A 14,983-nucleotide genomic window follows, 5' to 3' on the forward strand; every position below is an offset into this window, starting at 1 on the left:
TTATTTACTAAGACAGTTGGTTACATCTACAAGGGCTCATATTGACACAGGTGTTACAAAGCAGTCAGCTTCAGATGGATGCAGCCTTAGGTAGGTACCTGTGATGGGTGTGGCACAGCTGGCTATTTGAGACAGGTTGTCTCTGCAATTTCATGATGTTGAGACCTCCTATGACAATAAGGAAGGACCAACCCCTATCAGAGGTTTGGAGGTGACATCAAGATAGAAATCCACAGTTAATTTTGGAGTCATTTACTGATCTCACATTTGTGGATTCTCCCCTTCCAGACCCCCCCACCCCCACCCCCACATCCTCACCCCTCCAAACACTGGCCTTCCTGGTGCAGGGAGAAGCCAATGAGGCTCTCATGACTCAACCATGGCAAAAGACAGGGTCAGATAAGACGCCAATTAATATGGCAATTCATGATGAATCTACGTTCCAATAAAAGTTTATTTGGCTCATCCTGATCAAGTTTAATAATATGTAACAGATTATTTTAAGAACATGAATAATGATAACAATTCTCCTGTAATAACAATTCTCTGTGAACTCAGGGTCAATCAGCAGCATGTCCCTTTACTCAAAAAGTAAAGTTTCCCTCTGAGGTCAAATGGCACATGAGGAAAGGTGGTGTGCATTGCATTTTCTTAAAGAAAAAAAAAAAAAAAAGGAAAACCTAAACACTTTGTATTTACATATTTTCCATTTAAAACTGGTCAGTGTGGTTGCTTCTGTTTTAAAATATAAGTTTCTAATGCCTCATAGGTTTCAATATACAAACCATAGTTAGCTAGATTTAAGGTGCTGCGATGTGAAGACAAACACATTCCAAAGGGATCTCTCGTCAGGCCAGCTAGACTTCCTGTGGGTATCTTTGGATGTTGGCATGGGTAGGGGGAGGATAGAAACCAGCGGCAGAGTACTCAGGGACAGACTGGGGACTGTTGGCTTCCCCACCCTATGATTCTGTAGAGGGCTTTGGACTCCAAGTTCATCTTAATTTAAGCTTATGAGGGCATGGTTACTTTGAATTCTTTGTCATGGGTTCTCCAGTTGATAGCTGCCTCTTCAGGACACTTGAGGTTGGTACCCCTCTTTAAACACCTAGTTTATCTTTCTATGTTTCTTGCCCACAAGGTCACTAGCTCTCCAGTCATTCCTTTAGGGTCCACTCTTGGCTAGCACTAAATAGATGCTCAGCATCAAGGGCAGCATTAATGAAGGATGATGGGCCCTGTGTGGAACTTTCTCTCCTAACTCATTTGTTTCTGTGGAAAGCACCTTATTGCTTTTCCTACAAATGAGCAATTTGTGCCAGGAACATTTGGTTCTGAAGTAGGTTTGGAGAGGAGCTGTGTGTATGTGGGTGGGGTGGGTGGGATGCTGAGGGGTTGGACAAGAGGGATTCTTGGAATAGCCAGCTTCAAACTCACCCATGTGTGACATCCACTGCGGAATGAGGGCTGTGCTATGTTGAGTCAGGAAAAGTGCAGAGGGCATGCTGGAGGAGGCTGCTGTGGTGCAGGCCTGGGAGATGAGTAAACTCACCCAGAGACCCCCGAACTGCTCTGATCTCAAGCAACAACTACAGACTGTGCTGAGTTTGGGCAAATAGAGGGAATGCGGCAGGTGAGGGCATTGAAGCACTTGGGGAGTCACAAAAATATGTCTGGTGGCTAGGAGGAAGAAACTGGTTGTTTCCAGTTTCAGAACACAGGAAGCATTGTTCTAAATGAAAGGAATGGATGGCAAAGATGGTCAGGGACAGCAAGAAGCACTCGGGACCAAGTTTGCTGAGCAAAAAGCCAGAGTGACCCCAGCAGAGGAAGCCATTATACTGTGGTCCGACACTGGTTCAGGGGACAGGAGCCTAGGATTCAGACTTCACCCTGACATTCACTAGGCCTGTGGTCCTAAGTCAGACAAGGCTTCTCTGGGCCCAAATGTCCATTTGAGACTAGGTGGGTCACATGGCTTGGAAACTATTGTCTGCAAGCTGCTTCTGCCCCCTCCTCGACCCGGGTAGGGCTGTAGACTGCTTTCCGACATCCCTTTCTTCCCTGCATACTGTCACTTACAAAGCACAGGCCGCCCTTACGATGGGAAAGTGATAGCTCCCAGCCCGGCTCCATTCGAACCCGCTCCCAGAGGTTAAAGGCTAGTTATTAAGGCAGTTTAAGAAATGGACATTCCTCTCGCTCCCCGGATCCTCGTGCGTTCTGCTAACCCCAATGCAGCAGAGAGAGGCTGACGGAAGTGCTAGGGGAGCAAGGGAGCGGTCCGGCTTTCTGGGTGCCATCTTGCTCCGGAAGTTCTCCCGCACCCCTTCGGTGCTCACCACCTTTCTTTGGAGAAGGCCTCTGTCTGGACGAGGTCGCCAGGGTGCTCAGGGATGCACGAGCCGTTGAGATCACCCAGTTTGTTTTCCGGTAGGTCCTCGGGTTTGGTGCAGAGCTTTAGAGCACGCGAGATGAACACATCTAAGTCGAACTGGGGGCTGGCACCCCCATCGATGGGTGTCGGGTGTCCCGGGGGCGAGGCAGAGAGGCGGTGCTCTGGGGCATCAGGGGGAGGGCTGGCACGCTCGGGGCCACTTTGCGTGCTCTTGACCCACTGAGCGATCTCTAGGAAGAGGCTGGTCGGCTCATCCTCACGTGACACCGGGTCGGCAGCTACCGCAGCCATGGGGGGCGCGCCGGCTGCCTGCTTCCAATGCGACAGGTCCAGGATGAGCTTGGGTTCTGAGTAGTGGTGGGGCTTGTTGTCGCGCCACAGTAGCTTATCTAGGTAGGATGGGGACCCCACCTTGTAGTCGCAGGAGCGCCCATAGTCGGCCTCGAAGGCGCGCTCCATGGACGAGTGGGACTGCTCCAGGAAGCGCTCGGAGCTGCTTTGCGAGTCCTTGCGTGGGTCCACCTGCACATCCTCAGCCAGCGGTGCAGAGCCAGCACGTGGGTCACGCTGCACCTCGCTAGCATCCTGGCACCGGTCTGGTCGCCACTCCAGATCTGATGACAGGCTCACAGGATACCTGCAAGGGTGCAAATGGAGATGCGATAGTACACCCAGGAGGGATGGGGAACCAAATTGCCTTATCCCCTGCCTGCCACTGCATGGGGCCTGGGATTCTGCACTTCTAACAGGCTCCCTTATTGTTGCTGCTGATCCTTGGACCACATTTTGAGGGACAAACCCTAAAGAGTGCTTCCTAACCTTGGCTCAGGTTTGAATCACACAGGAGGATTAAAACTAAGTACCAGGTATCCCTTGCTGCCCACTACCAATGTTCTGGTTTAATAAGTCTAGATGGCCCTGCCTGGGCATGTTTGTGAGACTTCCCTCAGGGATTCTAAGGTGTAGCCAGGGCTGATAAAACCTCTGCCACGGCGGATCTGGACAGGTGCCCCGTAGCACCTTGCATCCAAGCAGAGCAGATGGGGGCCTGCAGAAAGATCACAGACACCATCAGGGGAGGCCAAAGATCCTTGGAATTCTGCCCTCCTATGACTGCTCTGAAGCCAAGGAGAGTGGGATCAGATAGCCAAGAGCAAACGAAGGGCAGATGGGCAGGCAGGCGGGCGGCTGGCTGGCAGCTCTGGCTGAAACCCTTTCTCACACCAGGTGCTATGGTGAGGAACACAGACAAGGTGGCAGCTCCTGGCCAGCTGCCCCCTGAGCTAGAGGCCTGGTGCTCACACAGGACAATTAGACCAGCCAAGGCCGAGCAGCTGCAGCCCAGAGACTATGGGGGTACTCTGGCTCTGGCTGGAGAGGTAGGGGAAAGGCTCGAGTTGCCCACCTCCCAGGAATATCATTAACGGAGGCATGGTTCTCAGAGTTCAGCACTGCCCTTTCCCTGAACGGCCTTGAAACTGCAGGGGTTTCTAGGAAGAAGAGCTGGGAACCCCCGTTATACCCCAAGTGCTGGTCATACGTTCTCAATCGCCTTTGCAGCCATCCTGAGGGGACTTGGGATTGCCACAGCCTTAAAGATGAGACAATTAGCATACCACACACGTGAAGGCCACTGCAGCGGGGCCATGGACTTTATCATCCTGGTCCCTTGTGCAGCTGTGGTGGAGAAGGCAGGGGGCAAGAGTGTCCGGCTTGATACTATCCTAAACAGACAAGCAGTGACCTTAGTGACCCTGCTACAGTCTTTCCTGGTGCCAATCCAACATTGTGTGCCCTGAATTCTGTGGCATGGAGCGGGGTGGGGGTGGGGGGAGACGACACAAGTCTAAGAACCACAGTCTAGGGCAGCCCCAGCATGAAGCTGGTAGAAGAGTCTCTAAACTGCTATTTGCTGACAAGAAGAAGCTAGCAAACCTGCCCCAAATAACAGTGCCCTGCCCCCTCTTTGCACCCCCTCAATTTGAAACCTCTCATCTGTCAAATGACTGAAAAAAGAGAAATTGCCTATCTGTCACTTATGTAACAAGCTGTCACATTCCCGTGGCAGCGGGGCTCCCAGTTAGCCCCCTTGGAGTTGACACAGCTAAGCACCCACCCTCTCCACTGCCTTTTCCGAACTGAGCAGTACTGACGCTGCCTCCCCTGGTGCCTGATCGGAGAAAGCCAGGACAGGAAAGGACCTGTGACATCCCAGTATTCCCGCAGGAACGGTTTACAAATCTACTCTCTAACACTGACACACCTGTCAAAGACCCTGAAGTTAAGCGAGGCTCCGCAGTAAAGCTCTTAGTAGCGTGGGACACGGGTACAGTTTGGGGATGGCCCTACGCGGGTTTGCTGTGTATCATGATGCCAGCGCCTTAACCTCTCTCAGCTGTGGCTTTCTCACAGACTGTAATAATGTCACAGCCTCCTTCAAGGGCGCTCTCGGCGGGAGGTGTGAATGATGTGTGAAATGAGAAATGTGTTGTGACAGGGAATTCTGCATTGTTTTCTTGCATTGTCCTATTCGGCCTTTCAAGGGCAGAATCTCGACTGAAGATGTGGTGCAGTGGCAGGGTAGTTGGGTAGCATACGCCAGGAGGAAAAACTCCAGCCTGCTGTTCACGGAGTATTTCAGAGGACACTCACCAACACTTGGCCCTTGTGCACTGAGCTTATGTTCAGTGGTCTTAGGGTGTCAAGGAGAGCCGGGAGCAATGTTCTGCAGAGTGGAAGTGCCTGACTCCCTAGTAGGCACCTAGGTGGCTACTCACTGGGAATGTTTTGGGGACAGGAAAAAGGCAGGGAACTAAGCTGGGGAAAATGCCCAACGCAATATACAATCTGGGAAACAGAGGTCACGGAGGATCAGAGGCAAAACGGACGTGAGAGAATAAGGGGGCTTGGCTCTGGACACCAGCCTTGGCCACGCACCTGTCCCAGTTGGAGAGCTGGCTCTGACTGGCGGCCATCAACACGATGTCATCGATCTCGTCTTCAATGCGGAAGGGGTGCTGTGAGGTGGGTTCATCCTCGGGGCACGAGTAAGGGCTCATGTAGGGGTGCTGCAACCCCATCTCTGCAGTTAAGCGGTCCATGGGGTTAAAGGTCAGGATCTTCTCCAGAAAGTCAATGGCTGTAGGGAGCAAAGGCAGGCGCACAAAGGTCATGTGCTGCTCCTGTCAAGCTGAGAAGACTTAGCATGGTGACAGCCCCCTGGCACCTTCTAACTTTGTGTTCGCAGAAAGTGTTTTCTTGGTTTTGCAACCGAACAAAACGGAACGGCAGATGGATAAGGTGATGTGCTGAAGGTCTCACTGCTGGGCAGAGGCCACAGCTGGCCTTACACTGGACTGCTCTAAACACAGGGATTGGGGACAGTTAGGGGTTATTCTTGAGACACAGATGCTCAGTTCCGTTGGGATCCTCCTGGAGACAGCCGGGACAGCTCAGAGGGGTGGAGAATCTAGGGTATTCAAACACCACCCCCATTGACTGCGTTGAGGACTTCTGGAGGAGGGGCAAGAGCCCATGGGAGAAAGCCCTGCTGGGAAAAGTGAGTGTGGAGGTGTGCAGAGGGAGAGGGAGGGACAAGGGATATGCATGCCATGGCTCCTGTCTGAGGCCAGAGTTCTTTCTACAATATGTCACCCCCAGAATTCTCACCAAGACAGGTGACTTAATCAATACTCAGAAATACTCAGCACTCAGTTAGCAGTACCCTCCTGTGCTTGGCAACCACCCACCAGTGACTAGGTACAGGGGACTCTGTCGGAGCAGAGTCATCTAGGAAAGGAAGGTGGAGTCTTATCACGGCAGTAACCATTTGCCAACCTGCGTGGCCGTCCACTCAGCAGCTGACAGTTATCTGGGGTGCGCTGGCTGGGCAGTGTCCTGTATCCAGCGGCTAGTGTGCATCCCCCTGAGCAGGACTGTGCCCCGGTTCATCTCAAGGCATGGCCTGGCTTAGGGGCTTGTAGTGCTTCTCACCCCTGTCATTTCACTGGCTCCATTTGGGTCATGTTCCCCCCCACACAGTGGGGGAGATGGAGCTGAGCTCCAAGCCCGAGTTCCCTACTTTTAGTGTTCCTCAAACCGGCTCCTCACAACAGCCCTAGACCTCTCTGTGGGAAACATTCCCAACAAGGTGTGAAGTCAATGGCTTCAGGTTACCGGCTTCTCAAGAGGACATAGTGGCCTTGAATAACCCTGGGTTGGAAGGACCAGTTAAGCAGCGGAGACTCTGAGTCCTTCCTGATTGATGCTCAGAGAGTCTTTGGCTGCAGACCTGGAAGAAATGCCACCTCAGAGTGCTCAGGACTGCACAAATCCAGGCAGGGTACAGCTCCAGGCTGGCAAGTCTTTCCTCTCTGGGCTTCCCCTGAGTCTCACCTGTTACCCATGGCCTTGAACAAGGCGACAGAGCACTAAAGCTCCACACTCCATTGCCATCTTTATCAAAAAAGGCCAGTGGAACTGGGAGGGGGAAACACCATCCCCAGGCTGCTCCAGCAACAGTGAGATTGCCCTCATCCCTCTCTGTGACAGCCCAGGCGCCAACCAGTGCCCAAGACAGAAAAGCCTTCTATCAACCTTAGATCTGCCCCCTTTAACTTCACCCCTGGACTTAGCTCTGCTGTCGCTGGTTCCGGGAACCAAGGTGACCCCTCTGTCTTACAGTTGCCCTTTGTTTTAAGATATTGATTGTATATCCCCTACAAATCCCTTCTCATGGCACCCCACTGACCTGCCTCTTCCAGACACTCCTGTAGTGGAGGCGGCTTGTGACTGGGGTCATTCTGGACTAATATATGTATCCTACTTCAAGCCCAACCCCAACTCCTACAGGAGTCTATGCCGACTACTGGCTTCTGTTGGGTGTGGTTGCCCAGGGCAGCCTTGCAGGCTTTCTTTAGATAGCAGATCTGAAGGCCTGGGTCCTGGTGGAGTCATTCAGTCCCCTTAAATAGCTTAAGACATTTCTTGCATAATGAGGCTTCTGTATAATTATGCCACCTTCCTCTGGCTCACTGCATCCTACCCAGGGCTCTTAGCGCCCCAGGCATACTGGAAGGATTTCCCTCTAGCAGGTGAGTTAGGACTTGGCTCATCACCTTGCTTTGCCCATAGCACTCCTTCTATGTGTTTGTGCATCAAGCTTTCTTACCAGATTTGCCCCTTTGGGTGTATTTACTTGTGAATCTACCCAACTAGATGCAGACACTATGGCATCAGGTCCTACCTCCCTGGTCTTTCATCTGTCATGTGATGGTCACTCAAACCTGCTGAGTGATGTTGTCACCTAGCTGGAATCTCTTACCCTCTGAGGGTACATCCAGCCAGGCAGATTCTTTGGCTTCTCCTGGCTTTGGAGATCTCGAATATACCAGCAAAGGGGACAACATTGAAAGCCACCATGGTTCCACTGGGCTTCTTATCCCTGCTGCTAGTTCAAGTCCATGACGTTTCATTACCTCAAGACCAGTGGTTGCTGGGGTTATCTTTTAAGACAAAGAGGGAGACTGGGAAACACGCACAGTGGGAGGTGAAGCCAGCAAGGCTTCAAGGGCATTTGGTCCGCTCCAGGATCAAGTGCAGATATAGAGAAGCTGGTCTGTGCAAGCCCATAGCCTCTGGGCCTGCCTTCTGCTTGACCACGACACTCATCCATTGAGTTCTCCACCTCCTCCAGCCCTGCTTTTCGAGCTTTCCCAGCATCTGGTGCCTCCCTCTTGCTCCCCCAACCCCTCAGCAGTCCCTAGGATGTACTCCTTGCCAATCATACTCAACTGGGAAGCACTTCTTTGTCTTGGGGTTAGACCGCCTTATGTCTCTTTGATTTCTTGTGCCTAATTTGGTTTCCCAGCTTCAGGGGATTCTCAAATGTTGACTACCTATGACAAGAAGCTTTGTCTTTTGTCACGTACTGACTTTGTCTGGAGGCAGCATCCACCCCTCTCGGAGCCACAATGGTGAGGGTCTGCTGGGTGTGGCTGCTTGCAGACAAATGGACCGGGCAACGAAGTTTAGATCCAGAATTCCTGGAGCTAAGGCACTGGCTCTGTTTCCCTACCTTTCTCTGGGGGAAGAGGGTGCTGTGGGATGTTCTGTATGGCAAATGTGTTGCTGATTAGTCAATAAATAAAACACTGATTGGCCATTGGTTAGGCAGGAAGTGTAGGTGGGACAAGGAGGAGAATAAAGCTGGGAAGTGGAAGGCTGAGTCAGAGAGACACTGCCAGCCGCCACGATGACAAACAGCATGTGAAGATGCCAGTAAGCCATGAGCCATGTGGCAAGGTATAGATTTATAGAAATGGATTAATTTAAGCTGTAAGAACAGTAAGCAAGAAGCCTGCCACGGCCATACAGTTTGTAACCAATATAAGTCTCTGTGTTTACTTGGTCGGGTTTGAGCGGCTGTGGGACTGGCAGGTGAGAGAGATTTGTCCTGACTGTGGGCCAGGCAGGAAAACTCTAGCTACAAGAGGGCCACACCCTAAGCTGGCAGCATTGTAAGAGGTGTCCGAGTGCTTGAGTGACCTTGTAGAGCAAATCTACCACATTGGCCCAGATCACTTGCCATCACGTTATAATGTGAGAGAACAATAAACTTCAAAAAACATTTTTTCTCAATAAGAAATCTTACTCAAGCCATTGGGATCTTGGCTCTCTCATAAAATGGGCTGAAGTTGGATCCCATCTGTATGTGAGACCCACTGATGATGTAGCACATACAACCTACAGAACAACTCTTTTGTACCACGGGCTTTGCTGAGCTCATGTTACAAGCTCATGTTAATTGTTACATCCACCCCACTGTGGTTTGGATTGGAAATGTCCCCCAAAGATGGGTGTTGAAGGCTTGGTTCCCAGAACAATGATATTCGGAGAGGCCTTTTAGAAAGTGGCTGGGTCAGGAGGGCTCTGACCTCACCTGTGGGTCCACCCATTAGTGCATTCACAACTATAGACTATTAGGTGAGCATTTGGTGTTTGATTAGAGAAAGTGGGTCCTTGGGGTGTATTCTACAAGGGTGTATCCTGTTGGTGGCCATTTGCTCATGCTCTCGTGTGCATACCACCCTCCTCTTGTGCCTGGCTCATGAAGTGAGCAGCTTTGTTCTCTCATGGCCCTTCTACCATGATGTTCTGATTCTCAGAGACCCAGAAACAAGGAGGCCAAGTGATTGAGACTCGGATACTGTGAGCCAAGATGAGCCTTCCCTCCTTTGGTGTCTCTTATGTATTTTGTCACAGTCAGGGAAAGCTGACTAATACATGCTCTATTTTACAGTTAGGGAAACCGAGGCTCAAGGAAGTTAAGTAGTCTGCTCAAGATGACACAGCCAGCTAGTCCCTGGGAACTGAGCATGCGTCTAGCCCTGAAGCTGAGGATGTACACATTCTCTGCATTGCATCAGGCTTCCAGAGGAGAGAAAAGCAAAGGAGGCAGGCAGTAAGTAGAGCGTGGAGGCCCACTAGTGACCGCCTCAGGGACTGCCACGTGGTCAGGAATCTATGGTCTGAAAGCACAGGTTGACCATCCTTTATCCAAAGTGTTTCCCACCTGAATCTTCTTTTGAATTTCAGATATTTTCTTTTTTAAAAAATATCTATATACTCCTTATTGGTTGGGAACCCCCAATCCCAAAAATCTAAACACCTAAGTGTTCTAAAATGTGAAACTCTTTGAGCTTGTAGCTAGGAAAAGCACCAGCTGCTAGGGGTGCTTGGTGTCAGAATCTCCTGTTCTGCTCTTTGGATGGAGGCCCACATGCCCTTTGCCCTCGCCCCCAAAGGTAAAGCCAGAACTCCGCCTCTTGGGATGGTGGCCTGGTGCAGGCTTGGGTACCTTCGCTGTTGACATCAGGGAGCAGCTTGCGCAGTGGCCTCTTCACCTCCCAGGTGCTGTTGACAAAGGACGGCATCACCCTGAGCAGCTCCTCCTTGTCTTCCTCCCGGACCACAGGGATGGTCTCTAGGATGAGCTGCATCTGCTCCAGCTCGTGAGCCCCTGGGGAGGCAAATGCCACACGGGTAAGTTGTTTCCCTGGACAGCTGCATCTGAGGATGCTCCAGAGCAGCTCCAGCTGGCTAGAGAGGGAACACCATGGGGCAGCAGGCAGCCCCAGGCTCGGAGCCGAGGGACTTGGCTTCGAATATCCACTCTACAACTAAATTAGCTGTGGGCATTGCAGAGTGCTTGCTGTCTTCGGGGTTGGCTTTGTTAAATGTAAAAAAAGCAGGGATTTCTTATGGTGGAACATGAAATGTCCTTGAAGGGCTCATGTATTTGAACACTTGGACCCCAGTGGGCAGTGCTGTTTGGGGGAGATTGTGGACTTTCGTGACATAGGGCTTATTTGGCTGGCAGAGGCCAACGGGGGAAGGTCTTGTGGGTAAGAGCCCTGCTTCTGACCTGAGTTCTCTGCTTCCTGTCCACCACTGAGATGTGGAACAGCTGCACAATAAAGCTCCTGCTGCCACTGACCAGGCCACGCCAGCCACCAAGCCTTCCCTGCCGTGACACTATAAGCCAACACGAACTTCTGCTCCCTTAAGGTGTTTCTGTCAAGTATTCTGTCACAGCCAGTAATCAGGGAAGTAGCTCATCCAGGCTTGTATCTAGTTCTCTCTGAGGCTTGTCTATTCCACTAGCATCTGGTGTCCCATGTGGACCGAGTCGGCGGCTGATGCTAAGGCGATGGGAGCAGCCGGGCTATGGCTTTGTGCGCTCTCTACTAGGTTGGGGAAGGAACAATTATAAGGCTAGGATGAGCCTTAAGTTTCCACAAGGAGGACCCCATCCAGAAAACTCTCAGGCGTAAGAAAATAAGGAGTAACTGGTTGAGTTTGGAAGGCCCTTTGAGCACATTCCCTGTGTGGGCCCAGGGAGGAAGGTGGGGTCCTGCCAGGTCTGAAGGAGAAATGGTCGGGCAGGATAGAGGCAAGCATTCATTCATCCATTTGCTCATTCATTCAATAGTTGTGTATTGAGTTCTGTGGTGGTTTGAGTGAGAATGGCCCCCACAGTCCATCCTTTCAAGTTTGAATATTTAGTCACCAGGGAGTGGAACTGTTTTGGAAATGGTTAGGAGGTGTGGCCTTGTTGGAGGTGTGTCATCAGTCCCAATATCTATCTATCTGCTCCCTGCGGAACAGGATGTAAAGCTCTCAGCTACTGCTCCAGCACCACACCTGTCTGTTCCCCACCATGATGATCATGCACTAACCCTCTGAAACTGTAAGCAAGTCCCCAATTAAATGTTTTCTTTTATACGTTACCTTGGTCATGGTGTCTCTTCACAGCAATAGAATGCTAACAGGACAGGTAGGTGTCTTCCCTACGTCAGGCATCATACTGAATGTGCGAATTCTCCTCGCCGTCAGGCTGTTCTGCCCTCCATCCCCTCTTCTCAGCCTCAAGGCTCTTTCTGCTCCCCTCTGCCAGGCTGAACCCTCAGTCATACCTATCCCTCCTGGAAAGGCCTCCCCAGCCATCCACTTGCACAGGGAGCCCTTCACTGTCCACTGGCTTCTGCAGAACCCCAGTCTTCCAGCAGCTGATGGCTTAGGGGATATCATACCCTAGTGGCCCATCTAGCACTATAGTCAAGGGCCTACAGCTCTGGGAATTCCCTAAAAGATGCCTTTGGCCTCTCCCTGTCCTGCGCTCAACGAAAGTCATCTGTGGGACTCTAGGAGCCTTTTGCAGACTGTCCTCGCTGGATGAGCACTTTAGATCATTCTCTAGGGGACCAGAAGGTCAGTGATGATCAAGTCAAAGACAGATGGTGGCATCACTTCCTCAGTAAGGATTGAGCTGGCAGGGAACTCTTCCTTCTCATTTGTGAGCTCCTGCTAGGGAGCAACTGTGTCCTATCAGAGACAGTGAGTAGGGTCTCATGATCTATGCAGGGGGCAAAGGGCAGAGATCTTGGAGTCAGGGAGACCTGGCTATCCATCATCTCTCTTGCAACACCTTATAGATGGAGGATGACTTCTGACATTTGGAATGATTGGTAAAAGGAACCCATCCTGTTGGCACACCAGGGGTGCCAGCTCATGGCAAATGTATGATAAACCCTGGCTTCCACTGCTTTCTAGAGCTGGTGGAATGTGAATTCCTCAGAGAAGCCAATGACATAAATTCATGTGGAAAATTGATGACCTAATTGATGATCATCCCTGGTGATCTTTGGTGACAGATGTCACTTGTGGGGGAGGCAAATTAACATTGTGAGTTTATTAAGGAACCATTTAAAACTGGGAGCAGTGTGGTGCTGTGGGATGGTCTGTATGTCAAATTACTCTGATTGGTCAATAAATAAATCACTGATTGGCCAGTGGCCAGGCAGGAAGTACAGGCGGGGCAAGGAGGAGAATAAAGCTGGGAAGTGGAAGGCTGAGAGAGACACTGCCAGCCGCCACGATGACAAACAGCATGTGAAGATGCCGGTAAGCCACGAGCCAAGTGGCAAGGTATAGATTAATGGAAATGGATTAATTTAAGCTGTAAGAACAGTAAGCAAGAAGCCTGCCACGGCCATACAGTTTGTAACCAATATAAGTCTCTGTGTTTACTTGGTCGGGTCTGAGAGGCTGTGGGACTGGCAGGTGAGAGAGATTTGCCCTGACTGTGGGCCAGGCAGGAAAACTTTAGCTACAGTGTGGTGCTGTTGTGACCTCTCTCCCTTTTCTTCTGATGTGTCCTTAGGGTCAGAGACAACCTGACTAGCTGCTGGCTTTCCTACCTCCCTTGTAATGAAGCCCTCTGGCTGTCACTGTCTGCCTCAGCATAAGGAGGTCAGCTGTGCATTGCTTTGGTTCTCCGACACTGTAGTCAGAGGGACTGGGGCTGGTTTAGAACTGCGAGAGGTGGGAACTAGGGGAGGTTGGAGGGATCCAAGACAGAGGAAACAGTAGACCAAGAAGCAGGTCTGGAGACCTGGCCAAAGAGGGAGGTAGAAGCTGCTGGCTCAGAAGGAGCAGGGGACAGTTGCTGCTAACCAGCCTGGCAGGATGAGGGTAAAATGGGTTCTCCTGGATTAAGAACAGTCAGGCCTGTGGTCTGAGTGCACAGAGCGTCCATGGCCACTATTTAGAGTTTACTGGGTCTTCAGTAGCTTAATGCACTGAAGAGTTCATAGCTGGAGCAGGAGGTGGGTGCTATTTGGAGGAAGCAGCTTACTGTAGGTATGCATTGGAAGGGTGCATTTTATTTCTGGATCTCTCTCTCTCTGCACCTTTCCCCCACATTGCCTTTCCACCATGACATCTCTGCCTTGCCACAGGTCTGAAGGATTACAACCAGCTGCACAGTAACTGATACCTCTGAAACTGAGTCAAAGTTAAGCCTGCCTTCCTCTTAGGTCGCTTCTATCAGGTATTTGTCACTACGACGACGCAAAATGACTGAGACAGCTGAGCTAGGGGGTGAGGGGAGACTGGACAGGTGTAAGTGGAGACTGCAACCGCTCCTCCAGGCAAAGATCGGGAACAAGGGTGAGGATGAAGTGTGGGACCGCCAGGAGGGATGGATGACCACCTGGGGGCGTTAGCAAAGCCATCATGGAGGACAGGACACAAGTAAGGCTTCAGTGGGAGTTTTCCAAGCAGAGAAGGGTTTAACTTTGTGTCAAGGTAAAGAAAGTCTTGACAGATGATTAGGGAAGCAAAGGGTTACTCGGTGGGGCTATAGGATGGGGGACAGAATGTCAGGGAGGGAGGAGGAAGAGCCTGAAAACACTGAGTGGTTGTTTTTAGTGTTTAGTCTGAAGGTGCTGGAGTATAAGTGCATTTTAGTTCACTGTTTAGCTGCTACAACAAAGCAGCTAAACAGCTAACATTTATTTCTTGAAGTTCTGGAGGTGGACATGTCCCAAGTGAAGGCACTGGCAGATTCAGTGACTACTTAAGGGCTTGCTTCTCCTAAATGGTGCACTCCTGCTATGTCCTCGCATGGTGTAAGGGGTGAGGGAGCTCTTCTAAGAGGACAAACCCCACAGACTGCTTCCCTTAAGCCCCATTTCTTTGCATACTACACTGAGGTGGTGGCTTCAGACCATTGGAAAACGGCTAGTCACTTGCAAAAGTCCTGTGCTCAGAAGGCTACGTTGAGCTTTTATAATATTTTTATATGAAATTATAGTACTATATCTACAAGAAGTACTGTAAAAAGCAAAGGAGTCATTTCAGCAAAAGAGGAGCAGGTTTTGGGCTCAGCGAGTGTTTTGTGCAGAGCTCGGACAACACCAGAAAGGAAGCATGGGGCAAGCCTTGGTAAGCAACTTACCAGCGAAGAGCATCTTCCCCGAGAGCATCTCAGCGAGGATGCAGCCAGCTGCCCACATATCGATGGCTTTTGTGTAGTTGTTGGGGGACAGGAGCAGTCGTGGAGAGCGGTACCACTTTGTCACCAACCCTTCTGACAGATAACCCTAAAAGATAAAGTTCCCCTATATTATCAGCCAGAGACCTGCAGATATTATCCATCCCTCCATCCCTCTTGGTTTCCCCTCCAGAGAAGACTGGAGCTGCTTTCAGAATCCCTCCTGTCCTTGTTCCTTTTCTCTTGAT

General features: G+C 50.9%; 1 protein-coding gene across 5 annotated transcripts in view; it reads right to left on the reverse strand.

The window, feature by feature from the left end:
* Positions 1-436: 436 nt before the first annotated feature.
* The window catches only part of Mapk4 (mitogen-activated protein kinase 4), a 146,609-nt gene continuing 132,062 nt past the window's right edge, over positions 437-14,983 (reverse strand). For all 5 annotated transcript variants that reach the window (XM_052742504.1, XM_052742507.1, XM_052742502.1 and 2 more), the window contains 4 exons: positions 14,700-14,844; positions 10,257-10,418; positions 5,336-5,537; positions 437-3,035 (listed from right to left, as the gene is read on the reverse strand). In XM_052742504.1, coding sequence (XP_052598464.1) covers positions 2,339-3,035; positions 5,336-5,537; positions 10,257-10,418; positions 14,700-14,844 — 1,206 coding nt within the window. In that variant the 3' untranslated portion in view covers positions 437-2,338. The remainder of the gene's footprint in view (positions 3,036-5,335; positions 5,538-10,256; positions 10,419-14,699; positions 14,845-14,983) is intronic.

The sequence above is a fragment of the Peromyscus californicus genome, unplaced genomic scaffold (assembly GCF_007827085.1).
Source record: "Peromyscus californicus insignis strain IS unplaced genomic scaffold, ASM782708v3 Scaffold_17__1_contigs__length_78620276, whole genome shotgun sequence".
Lineage (NCBI taxonomy): Eukaryota > Metazoa > Chordata > Mammalia > Rodentia > Cricetidae > Peromyscus > Peromyscus californicus.